The 13,513-nt window shown below is 46.5% G+C and overlaps 1 protein-coding gene across 1 annotated transcript in view; it reads left to right on the plus strand.

The window, feature by feature from the left end:
• Positions 1-13,513, plus strand: part of COL22A1 (collagen type XXII alpha 1 chain) — a 200,587-nt gene that overhangs the window by 145,362 nt on the left and 41,712 nt on the right. Inside the window, exons 46-48 of the mRNA XM_058668448.1 lie at positions 933-986; positions 8,453-8,506; positions 10,114-10,167. Coding sequence (XP_058524431.1) covers positions 933-986; positions 8,453-8,506; positions 10,114-10,167 — 162 coding nt within the window. The remainder of the gene's footprint in view (positions 1-932; positions 987-8,452; positions 8,507-10,113; positions 10,168-13,513) is intronic.

Raw genomic sequence — 13,513 nt, forward strand, 5'->3', positions numbered from 1 at the left:
GATGATGACATCACAGGTTGCAGTTTTACGTGCTACACCGCAACACCACCAGCCTCGACGTCTGAATATTTATGCATCTACGTTGTGGTCCTTTCCCCACTGCAGACTTCTAAATACCTCAATAGATCATGTAATGGATTGGTTCTGGGAGTTGCAACCTCAAATTTTCATCAGGGAGGATTTTTAGAGAAGTTCCTTCTAAGACTTGCTGTTGTAGGTCCACTGCATCAAATCACCAGGAACGAGGCTCGTGGGATGTGTGGCAGGAGCTGGCACCAGCAGCTGATGCTCCAGGCATCCCAGATCACAGGCAGTGTGTGCAGTCTGGTGTGTATCTATAGTATAAGGCACATGCCGAGCCTTAGGGCTACTGGATACCTCAGTCTTCATCATACCCCTTTCTCAGCTGGACTCCTGCACCTGTCATTTACTGCAATTTTGCTGAAAACTATACTGGAGTCTTCCTGAAGCAGCCTCAGGCTTGAGGTGCAGTTCCCTCCAATAGGGGGTCACTCCCAAGGCTGGGGCCAAGTCCTGGCTAGTGGCCCGAGGCCTCTGCTTGCCCTCTCACAGGGCACCCATGGTGCCCCATGAGACATGTCAAGGCTCAGCACCTGGCTTTCCCCAGACAGATCTATGCAGGCCCAGTGGCAGTCAGCCTTGGCTATGCCGTTGGCCACACAGAGCAGCCCTAATCCAAATGGGCAGTGACTGAAGGGTGTGCCATGAGTGGTGGATGCCAGTGCACCCAGCTGATGAGGGCAGATGCCCTGTGGCACTCAGCACCACCCTGTGCCTGGGTCTCCCCCTCAGACAGGCTGAGAGTAAGAGCTGCTGCAGGACCTCCCAGCAGAAATTAGGGCATTGACACGCGCATGTCCTCTCCAAACACTCATTCTGATTTTGTTTTCTTTCCTATGCACCTGCTACAGGGAGATGCCGGGCCCCGTGGCCTCTCAGGGCCCCCAGGAATGGCTGGACCACAGGTCAGTGGGACTCCAGAGCACCTACATGCCCCATTGTCCTCAACTCCCTGCATTCCTGAAGTTTGAGCAAGAGGAGTAGCCAGCAAGTGGAAGGGGGTCATAAAATCAGGAAATTGAAGGTCTGGGTTTAATCCTGGCATCATCATCTTGGTCATGGCCTGGTGTAGCTCGGAGCAAATTTGGCACCTCCATCGCTCATTTACACACACACTTTGCAGGACCCCCTGGTTCTAAGTCTTCAGCTCCACTGCCCACTAATGAGGAGAATACAGAGCTTAGAGAAATGCTAGGATTGAATGACAGAATGCATAAAAGGAACTTGGCACTAAATGGGGGAAAAATTGCCCAGCAAGTGTTTTACAAGTGTGATTGAGCAGTTGTTACCGTCACTGAAAGGTGAGGCTCTGGGAGCAGGTAAATGTGACCTCAACCACACGTGTCACCAAAGAGGGCTAGCCCAGAGATCCTTGTCTTCCGCTGAGAAGAGAATTTCAGATGTGAGATGGGAATCACAGTAAGCAAGCTAGCCTTGTAAAGAGAATACAGCTGCCAGGCCAGGCAGGTGTCTCGGCAAGGAACCCAGAGCTCAGTGTGGGTACAGATGGGAGATGAGGGGTTTGGGGTGCATCTTCTCCTACTTTTCCTTTTCTCCAGTGTGTCTGTTTCTGGGTTGTGGCTGGGCACAGAGCCTTCCAGCCATGTGTTGTTGAGTGGGCTTTGTCAGCATGGTATTGATGGGTGAATCATGTCATTGCACTGAATAGCCCTCTGGGCACTGGGCTGGGAAGATCCCTATTGTTCTGGCGGGAGGGCTGGGAGCTACCTATGAGGTGACTGGACATGGGCAGGACTTTAGTGCCTACATGCTGGGCTGCTTCTGTGCCGCTTCCCTCATCCAAGTGCACATACTTCCTGGCGTTTTCTCTGGCCCCTGGTGTTGTGAGCCACTTTGGTGTTAATATTCCTGTTCTAGGTCCTTGTTGCTTACTTTGAAAGCATTCTAAGCACAGGCACAGATACAGCTTACAGAGTGATAAAGTTTATTTAAAAGGTGAGCAAATTATAGACATGCTCAGAGGCAGGGTGGGCCAAGAAGGGCAAGATGTACAAGAGAGGAGCTTCTGCCTTCTGTCCTCTGTGTCCAGGGGAAGAGAGCTTCTCCCTGTTTCCAGGCTTCTGGAAGCTTGGAAAGCAGAGTGGTCACATGATATGCACCGCCCCTTTCCCCGGGTCACAGGTGAGAGGCTGTACATTCTGGGGAAGTGGTTGCTTGGCTGACAGGTCGGCGGGCAGAATTACATGGGGGGAGGTGTGGCTTCCAACTGTGACCTTAAGCTAGTTACCTGCCTATCCTGTATCACTGCCACCCCCCCCCACACACACACACGCTAATGTCTTCCTTCTGACCTCATCATAGTGGACACAGTGTGACTCATCTGAAGCGAGAGACTCCATGAGGTTGTCTCTGGGATTGAGAGTTTAGGAGTCAGGTCCTGGGGTTAGACTCTCAGCCCTGTCACTGGAGGTGGGTGACATTTTATTCTCTGTCCTTTGGTCTCTGTAACCTCCACAGTATGCAGAAGTAGCAACTTTACAGGCTTGTTGCCATGAGAGCTGCAGACAAGGTGCGGGCTTGGGCCTGGTGCCCCCCAAGGATGTGGCCAAGGTTATTGCCCTTCTGCCCCTGGGATTCCTGCCATGGCAGCCCTAGAGTTAGGGCCAAGAGCTCTAGTGTGAAGTGTGGGAGGAAATCAAAACCTCAAAAACTGAAAGAAATTATACATAATACACCATTTTAAAAATTTGAAGTTAATGCACTAGATACGTAAGGAATAAAACTTCAGAATTTACAAATACAGGCAGACCCCAAGGCTGCTCCCTACCCTCTTGTCCCAGTCAGGTAGGATTCCTGTGCCTATTTCTATGTTGATATTTTGTTTATCTTGAATTCTCTTATTTTGAGTTTGACTTTTTAAAATGTTGCACTGGAATATCATTGAACTTGGTTCTGAGGTCTTCTGCTCCCAAGGCCTCACTGCAGGCCCCAGAGCTGAAAACGGAGGTTACAGCTGTTACTGTTAGAAATCCAGTGAGCAAACAGAAATGCTGCCTGTGGTGTGGACCCCAGGCCTGTGATCCTTCCTGCTGGACTGTATTCTGTTCTCATAGGCCCTGGCAGCTGGGACGTTTCTGATCCAGGGACTTGGTGAAGGGCTGAAAGATTCCCTAGAGCCAAGACTTGCATCAAAAACACAAGCATCAAGTCTCAGTGGAGATGGAACAGCAGATTTTGCCCAAGGCAGTGCTAGCTTAAGAGACAGCAAGGAAGCGGCGTCAGCAGATGCCTCCCTGCTGGACCACAGGGCAGTGAGGCTAAGACCCTGCCTGGAGGGCTTTGTGGTCCTGTGACTTCACTGATCCTTAAGTGACATTTTCTGTCAGCTTGCTGGCTGCTGGGCTTTGCCTCTGCCAAGGAGTGGCCTTTATTCAAAGAAATGAAAGCAGAGGCCTCCTATCTCAGAAAGGGCCCTTGTTGCTCTATCAGCAGATAAAGGCTCTGCTTTCTTGCCTTTGAATATTACAGAAAGCAAAAAAAAAAAAAAAAAAAAAAAAAGCTTCCATTCATACAGGGAGTGAAAATTAGGATTCCAGAGTGCAGTGATCTTGAAAAGCCCTTGGGGCTGAAGGCCACCCTCTACGCAGCAGCTGTGGATTAGCACTAAATTCTAAGGGCCAAATTGCCTGCCTATGGTTAATGTAATCGTAAAGACTTACTGTATTTTAAAGGTGAAGAAGCCAAAGTTTAGCAAGGTGAAATGCCAGCAATGCAACACTTGTGGTGGGCCATCTAGCCAAGCTGGTCCTGCCTAGCATGTTAGTGTCACCTTATACTCATTCGGAGTATAATACTAACATCACCAGCAGTGTCCAGGGCAGCTCCAGAGAGAGCAGGGATTCAGTCTATACTGCCTGGCCCTGGCCCCTGCTGGCGTGCTCCCATCACTGCTGATCACTGGGAAAAGGAGCCGCAGAGGGACTGAGTGTCCTCTTACAGGTTGGGCCGTGGGCCTTGGCTTCTTGCTCTTCATTCAGCACATACCACTCTGTGTGGTTTCATTTCCTGCCTGTTGAGCTTCTGTTGTCAAACAGCGGCTGGACTTGAAGACAGAAGGATGGCTTGTAAATGGAAGATGCTGCCCAGGACACTGCTGAGGGAAGGCTGCTGGCTTCCTGGCACAACCAGGGCTTCTGGCAGTTCACAGTTCCTAAGCATTGACAGGAGGCTCTGTTCCCTTTGCTGGGACCATGCTTCAACATCTGGAAAGCAGCTTCCTTGAGCTGTAGTTTGCAGGGTGGCTGTTGCTCTTTTCCATGGCTGTGTCTGGGGAGGTAAATGCCAAGGTTGATTCTGGAGCTCCAGTCTAGGTCTTGACTTGGATTTCTAGTGACAGGGAGGTGGAGGCATCCACGTAGAAGAGGAAGAAGGTGCAAGGTGTCAGTGACTATGAGGAGCAGGTATTTCTGCAGAGGCAGTTGTTAAAGCTTCTGCCTTGATAGGCAAATGCTTTTGTCTTATCATCCTGTGTTCACCACTGAGCTCTAAGGTCTAATGGGGACCTGCTGGAGACCTGAAGACACCCCCAAGAGCAGAGGTTAGTGGTTCCCCAACCTGTGCTTCCTCTTCTCAGCCAAGTGAGCTCCCCTGATGAAAGGAATGGGGTGTTTGACTTCTGTGCTCCTTGGATCTCTTGTCTGTAACAGGAGGACCACATAGCCCATGACCCAGAGTGGATGTGAGCACAACACATGGATGAGTTCATAAAGCCCAGTCCCAAGATGTGTTCAGCCTATGTTCCTGCAAGGGGGCCGCACTGTTCTTGATCCATCTGAGGTTATGATAACTACAGCCAGTTGTCAAAAGAGTAAATAGCATTAACAGAACCGGCGCAAGGATGAGGTATCCTTTAAAGAGGTCGTTGGGGTTTCAGCTGCGTGGAAGGGTTAGGCAGGCGTTAGCACATGCTGGAAGAAAGGGTCTTCCAGGCAGGGAAGCAGCACACTCAATTCAGAGGTGGGCATTGCTGTGTGAGTATGCCCAAGTCCCGAGGTGGGTATTGTTGTGAGAGTGGCTAGAGTGCCAACTTGAACACCTTTAGGGTCTGCCCTTGACCTTGGTAAGGGAGAATTACCCTCCAGCAGCATCACAAAGCCCAATAACCCAAGAGCAACTCTGATAAATAGTTGTGACATCGTGTGCTGAGCACGTGACAGTGCTAGAAGACGAAAATCTTCCCCCAGCCCAGAAAACCTGCACATATGGATAGAAGAGAGGGAAAACTATTTTATTAAGAAATAATAAATGTTGTGCTCGCTTCGACAGCACATATACTGAAATAATAAATGCTGAACCTGAATGTGATGCTTAGAGTTACAGTCTGTTGAGACAGCAACAGCAGAAAGAAATCTGACTCTTTTATGTGCACAGATCAATACACTGATCCATTACATATGCTAGTCCTCAAGTTAGAGGATTTGGTAAGCACTATTTGTCATACGTTTACACCCTGGATTCACCTAGTGATGTAGGTGTCTCTTTGTGCCGTCCAAGTGGTGAACTTGTCACAACTACATGGCAGGAAGTAGTTTTGCCACTTGGGGCCACGCACTAGCCCATGTTAAGTACCTGCTCTGCTCCAGGAATCCTAGGGAGACAGAAATTCTGATTTTGCTAATTGTTCAGAGAGAGCTCCAAGATCCCAGAGAAGGACATTCCTGCCTTCCTCATTCTAAAGCTGGCAAAAGAGCTCATAACTGTTAAGAGGATTTGCACCTATTTCCTAAAGACCGAGAAAAAAATTCACAACGACAGGATTTTTAGGTAAGTGTTTTAAGGAAAGGAAAGGAGTGGGGTCTCTTCCCTCATTTTAAATAGAGAAAGAAATCCTTACGATAAACCCTCAATCAACTTGCAGTAAAGGCATGACTTGTTAAATCCCATTGGAGTTCTGTCTGTCTTGTTGGTTGTTGAATCTCTAGCACCTGACTTTGGGCTTTCTGTCAGCCTGGCTCTTTGACCTTGTAAAACCAGGGAGACAGGCATCGTGCCCAAGAGAACTAGCCAGGAGAGTAACTAAGGTAGATGGAGAATTTGGATGTTTGAACATCAGATCTGGATTTGCATTATCTGTGTGTCCTCAGGTTTATTCCTTAACCACTTGGACTTCAGATTTCTTATCTAACATTCAGGTAATAATATGTCAGAGAGTAGCCTCACTGGTCCAATTAGTTATCACAGTTAGAGTGAATATTGTTCTGCATCAGCTCAGGGTATAAGCAAAGAAATACATGGAACAGGACATTGCATCTTGAGGCCTGGCCGAGTAGGGGTTCTGTAAATGTCAGTCTCCTTTTCTGGAAGGAAGTGAGTCAGACTGATCCCTGGCTGTGGTGGGCAAGGACACAGGCCCACTGTAGGCATTTTTGAGCTGTTGACATTTTCATTGTCACCAGATGAGTGCTGAAAGGATTCTAAACCCAGCTGAGGTCTGGGATTGGAAGCAAAACCATTTGCCTTTAAGACCATTGTCCTAAATGTCAGGGAAGCAGCATGCTATTCTATGCCAACGTCCTTTCATTGATTGCAAAGAGGCCTGCAGACACTGTGTTGGCTTAGATGTAGAAACAGGAGAAATAATGGCATGCAAAATGATGGAATAAATACTTTCCTAGGAGTCCATTTTTTTCCTCCCCTAAACAATAGCATTGGCACTTCTGGCATTATCTCACACAGCCACCACCACAATGTACACAAGGAGGTAGGGGGAGTGTTTCTGTATAGTCACCAGCATCAGTGAATAGTCTGGATGGGAAGAGGGCTGGATTTGATGTTCAGTGAGGGATATGTGGGGTTCCTTATCTGAAAGGACCCCCTGGTGAACAAACCAAGACCAAAGAGGAAATGAGCTGCTCCAGGATGCCATGGTAAAGAAAATAGGTGTTGACTCATAGCCAAGATCAACTAAGGGCAGAAGGTGTATGATTGTGGTGATGATGGTGATAGTTGGAGGTAGCGTTGGGATGTTGATAGTGATGGTGATGATGGGAACGACGGTGTTATTGGTGGTAGCAGTGATGTGGTAGTGAAGATGGTGATGCTGTGACAATGATAACTAGTGATGGTGATGGTAATGATTGAACATGGTGAGGATGGTGATCACGATGATGATGATTGATGAGATGAATATGTTAATGAAAGTGGTGGTAAATGCAGTGATGTTAGTAAGGCTAAAGATGAGGATGGTGAGATTAACGTGGTGGTAGCAATTGGATGTTGCTGATGATGGTGACAGTGGTGATACAGATGAGGATGATTATGATGATATTGGATAGAATGTGTTGATGATGACAGTGAGAAGAAAGGTAAAATGCAGGTGGTGGTGGTGATGGGATGAGGGTATCGATGATCATGGTAAGCATGGTGACTGTGGTAGTGATGGTGATGACAATGATGATGGGTAGGGGGAGTGTTGGTGCTGGTCATGGTGATGACTGTTGCTATGAGATCACAATGATGAGGAAGGCCATGGTGATGGGAGGGTAAAAGCTACTGCATTTTGAGGATGGCACTGAGCTTGTCACCAGTCTAAGCACTTGGTAGCTTTTATTACAGCCAATTCTCACAATTGTCCCACAGCAAATGATGATAAGGATGATTTCAGAAATAAAGAGAGTCGAGGTGCTTTGCTTAATGCGATAGAGTTAGGTTACCGAGAAAGCCAAGATTAAAATGCAGAATAACAATACAGTAAATAATATTTGGTGAGGTTTTACTCTGTTCTGAGCTCTATGCTGTTTTCCATGTAGTGTCTCATTTTGTTCTCCCAGTGTTTTATAAGGTACTAGTCATCACTATTCTATCTTTTATGCAGTTTTACTAAAGAAACCTGTAATGCTGAGTGTAAAACTGACTCCCCACATTCCCACAACTAGTGGAGGATGGGGTGGGACAAGGGATATCTATCTATCTATCTATCTATCTATCTATCTATCTATGCCATTATTTCTTCCTCAAAGTCCCTGTCCAGTGCTGCCCTGTCCACCACCATCTTACCTTCTCCCTCACCCTCACCCTGAAGCGTCTGCACTTGCTGCTCCTCCATAGCTTCCTTCTGTGCCTGCCCCACACACCCCACTTTCCTGCTGACTGATCCTCTCCTTGTCCCAGCCCACACTGAGTCACAGCTGAAACAGAGGACTTGTGACGAATGGTGACCCCAAATCCATTTACCCCCTTCTGCTAACAATTACTGTTTCTTACTGCTGGTGTGCATGACACACATCAGGGACTTTTGAAAAGAATGTGGAAGAATGAATAGATGAATGAATGAATGAAAATATTTGCTTTTGTGTATATAGTCTAGGTATAATAAAATTTATGATGACTTTTTTTCTCTGTTTGTCCCAAGGGAAGTCAAGGAGAGCCAGGCGCAGATGGTGAAGTTGGACCGAAAGGCGATCAGGTAAGCAACAATTTCCTGTCTAGTGAATCCTTCCCCTGAAAGGGGTTAGTTTTCTCCTCAGTAACTTCCATTTTACTGTTCCTGATACCATTGTTCATCTCGTCTTCTCCTGCAATAGAAAATTTTGATTGTATTTATTTGGTTTCCATCTTGAGCTCTACGATTGACTGCCGTCCCTCTCTTCCGCCTTTTACGTTCTCTTTCATCTGACTGTGTCTAGTGCCTTGACATGCTACTGTTCAGTGCTAAATGCACCTCCAGCGCCCACCACTTTCTGAGCACCTGCTATCTGATTCCTGGGGCCAGCTGGCATGCTTCACAGGTGACCTGTGCTATGGCTGGGGCACATGCATGCCTGTTTGGCCAACTCTCCCAATGCAGCGGACAGCGGCATCCAGGGTGGCTCAGGACACTGCCTCCTCATGTCTTCTGTCCCGTGCTTCCTACCCATCCTGCACAGCCCCTACCAACAGTCTTGCTGCCGGTTAGAGTAGGTGTTGTACGTCTGATTGGCTGTTGTCAGTTCTCTCTTTGACCTGATCTCTTAGAGTCTGCCAGGGAATTTCAAAGCCATGCTTGTTAGAATCCAGCTCCTTGCCAGGCACTGCTCCAGGTTCTGGGATGCCAAAGGAGCAATGGACAAGGCTCTAATCTCACAGGACTAGTAGTTCAGTGAGATAGTGAAACCCATGATCAATGAGATAATTCACAGGCAATGAGAAAAGAGCTAAGTACAAGGTTTCATGATAGACACAGTTCATTCTCCCTCACAGGTGGAAAAGCAGAAGATATTCAGCTTATCCTTGTAAGGATGGCTTGGCATGGGAGTTCACTCTGCACTGGGTGTCGGGGCTTGTGTTCTACAGTTTCAGGCCATGGAGGTGGAATGCAAGGACATAATTTCTGTTTTGATGATTTCTTTGGTTTTAGAACAGCCTTGTGCCAGGCTACACACTTGGTACTATTACTTGTTTGGTTCTTTGTCTGATATACAACAGAGTCCCCTCCATATTACTGTAGTAATTCAGTTAATCTAACAATCTAGATTATATTTCATACATTGTATAGTCATGTATTTGTAGACAAATGTATGTGCATTCACTTGTTTCTAATTTTTATTACAAAAAACTTAGCACATGTTTTCAAAGTGGAGTGGATAATAAATCCACCCCCATATGCTTGGTGCCCAGTTGGATAGTAAATCCACCGCCATGTGCCTGGTGCCCAGTTGGATAGTAAATCCACCGCCATGTGCCTGGTGCCCAGTTGGATAGTAAATCCACCGCCATGTGCCTGGTGCCCAGTTGCTGTAGCTTGGGATTCTTGTGACCTCTGACATTTGCATCTCATCTTTGTACCGCCTTCCTCCCTCCATGTTATTTTGATGACAATCCCCTGTCAGGGCATATTTGCTATTGCAGATATTGTCAGCTGCTTTCTGCATCTAGTGAAGCATGAGTGAGACATGAAGGCGAGGTTCCTAGGTTGTTAGAATTATTGGATTTAAAAGGTGGATATGAATCACTGCCTGAAATCTGGCATTTACAGCAAAGTAAAAAAGCTTCTTTGTGAGTCATTTTTCCAAACTGCCTCTTGTGTTGTCCTAGGGCCACCCTGGAGTGCCAGGTTTCATGGGACCCCCAGGGAACCCGGGCCCACCGGTAAGTGATCCTCATGAATTTCCTCCATGGTGTTTGAATTCATGTCTATACTTGCTGGAGATGGTATCCCATTGGGCCCAGGCTGAAACCCCGGAAGTGCCCAGGATGCACTGAAAAGGAAGGTGCCTGAGTCTCCAAGTTGAAGGAGTTGAGCAGCAAACATGGGCAGTGTAATTAATCACGGTGACCCTGGGAGCATTGTTGAAGGTGGATGATGCAGCATTTCAAAGCTAGGACCTCAAGTAAAAAATGCAGAAGCAGAAGCCCCCTTTTCATGGTAGGCTGTCCTGTGCAGAGAGGCTTTGAGGAGAGGAAGTGTCTGTGGAAGTCTAGATTATTCTGGGTTGATTGCAATGAACACAATAGTAATGACTAGAAATTTTGATTCATGATTACCATTCTTAACAGCTCATTGGTTATTACCCATGGGCACTTGCTGCCCTTAAAACCATACCATATAGCACTAATACTTTCCCATTGGTTGGGTCTCTTCAGCATGCACTCTCCCTGCTCTCCAGCAGCAGCTGTGGGTCTGACATTGATTCTTTCTTGAAGTTTCTCTCTCCTTTCAGCCCAGGCTTCCCAGATTCTAAAATGCTCCTCTGTGTGCAGTCCACTGCTGGCATAGCCCACAATTGCATCGTGAGTGATCTGGCAAGAGATGATGGAGCTTAGTGTTGGCTGAGCCCAGAGCTGGTCCTCCAGGGTTTGCTATAGGTTTTCCAGACCTCACACATAGAGGATCACTAGTGATGACTTGAAGACCCCAGGAAGGGATCCTTCTTTTGGTAGAGATCAATATGTCGTCAAACAGTGAAAAAACAAGTCCCATTAGGATCACAAAGTCAAAATGCACGGAATCAAGCTTGCTTTACCTTTCTTTTAAAATGGCTTCTCACTGACTTCTCAGCAAATCAAGTTGTTTCAAATGTATTTCTTCAATAAAATCATATGAGAGCATGAAATGGCATCTTTCACTTCAATATTATAGCAAGCTGATGAAGGCAGAAATCATGGAGGCAAGAACAGTTCTCTCTGCTTTCCAGGGAGCCTTCCTCCGAGCTTTCCGACTCAGCTCACTTTAATTTCTCATCCTCAGTTTCTCATAGGCACAGTGCTGCCATGGACACATTGGTGAAGATTAACCAGTGGGGGATTAACCAGTTTGCCATCGTTTAATTTCACAAAATCATTTTAATTCATTCATTAATTTGAAAGGCAGAATGCTAAGGAAAGGAGTAAAAGAGAGTAGGAGAAAGAGAGAGGATCTTCCATCTGCTGGTTTAGTCCTGCAATGGGTACAACGGCCAGGGCTGATTCAGGCTGAAGCCAACAACCAGGAACTCCACCTGGCTCTCATGCAGGTGGCAGTGCCCAAAGGCTTGTGGCATCTTCCCCTGCTTTCTTAGGCATATTTTCAGTAAACAGATTTGAAACAGAACAGTCAGGACTTGAGCTGGCTCTCTGATGTGGGATGCTGGTGTTGGAAGAAGCAGCTTTTTCTGTTGTTCTACAATGCTGGCCCCTTCATGAAACCCTGCATTCCTTCAAAATTAACAGTTTAAATTAGTAAATTGCTTTGCATTGCATTTGTATGTTGTAGCACTCAACAGTCTTCCCCCTAGAAACATTGATTAGTGTAGTAATACAATTAAGAGTAGTGGGACCTGGCACGGTGGCCTAATAGTTAAATCCTCCCCTTGCAACTGCCAGCATCCCATATGGATGCCAGTTCGTGTCCTGGCTGTTCCACTTCCCATCCAGCTCCCTGCTTGTGGCCTGGGAAAGCACTTGAGGATGGCCCAAAGCATGGGGACCCTGCACCTGCACTGGGACCCGAGGAAGCTCTGGGCTTCTGGCTTCAGCCTGAATCAACCCTGGCCATTATGGCCATTTGGGGAGTGAACCAGCAAATGGAAGATCTTTCTCTCTGTTTTTCCTTCTCTCTGTAAATCTTCCTTTCCAATAAAAATAAATAAAATCTTTAAAAAATGAGTGGTGGGAAGTGTTGGTAAGAAGTAAAGGACATTTGTTAACAAATCATTTTGTACCAAGTTAGCTCACTTGTAGATATTTCCATGCCATAATATTTTCAGCTTTCCTGTGTCACCTCAGAAACAGAGCATTGGGTTGGGGCCTTGCATGCACCTCATACTGGTAGTATCAAAGTTTTCCCTACAAATGAAACCTTGATCTCTTACCATAGGAAAACGTAAGAACTTAAGACTCCATGACAACTGTAGGCAATGGCTCCTGGCTTATTGTTCTAATGATAGATAATGAGTCTGCAACTCAGAAACAAGCATTATCAGAAGCCACCCTGTCTGTGTCTAGCTGATGGGTGCTCTCAAGTCACTTTGCAATTGTTTAGTGTGCTTCTGTTTTGTGTTAGGTCTTGGGCTGTTAACTGCCTTTGGGAAGGAAGGTTGGGCTGCCCACCCCATAGGTTCAGAGGCCAGGCATGCAGAAGGAACCAAAGAGCAGACGACGCACTCTCCTGATCCTTTTTTTGAAATTTTGCTTGTGTTTTGTTTGGAGCACCTGCTATTTACCAAGCTATATCCATGGTACCCAAGGACCTAAGTGACGAGCAGATGGGCTCCTTCTGTGTTTATTATTGGTGCTTACTCTGAACCTTCTTATAGCCTTACATACTTCCCAATACATAGCAGGGAATTAAATTTTATCCTGGAAAGTTTCCAAAGTCCAAGATCTCAGAAGCTTTTGCCAAAGTCAGATGGAAAATCCAGATGGCAGTAGGAACTTGTTTGGACTAGATGTGCAGTTAATGCATGGATCTTAACCTGCTTAAGTATTATCTCTGTTCACATGTTTCTCGTGGCTAATGACTGGGTCCTTACCAAGTAAAAAAGTTGGAGGCAAAGCAGACTACATCATGTGCCAGAAATTTGCCATCAATGCCAAGTAAGACATACGTTCTACAGCCATATCATGTTTACTCTGGTCCAAGCTATCATCACTCCTGTGTCCCTGAAACATGGCTGGCACTTGGTGCCATACAGGAAGCTCTGACTATTGGAAAGACATCAATAGTTAGTGAACACTTGCTTGTTTCTTCCTTCATGACTGGTCAGTGGCTGTTGTATTCCTGGACTTGGATGGATGATGGACACTCAGCAATGTAGAGTCCTTTATGGAGGACCTTTAGCTTGTGTCTGGTGCTAGATACCTTTTTATGTATATCCACTTGTCCAGTTTTCTCAACAACTTCTGATGAGTAAAGAAACTTGTCTAGGGTTATACAGTGAGTGAACAGGTCTGTGACAAGGTATTCTGTACTTAAAAGGGTACATGCCTAAACTGTGCTGTCTGTTCTGTGCTGGGC

This window comes from Ochotona princeps, chromosome 9 (genome assembly GCF_030435755.1).
Source record: "Ochotona princeps isolate mOchPri1 chromosome 9, mOchPri1.hap1, whole genome shotgun sequence".
NCBI classification, from domain to species: Eukaryota; Metazoa; Chordata; class Mammalia; order Lagomorpha; family Ochotonidae; genus Ochotona; species Ochotona princeps.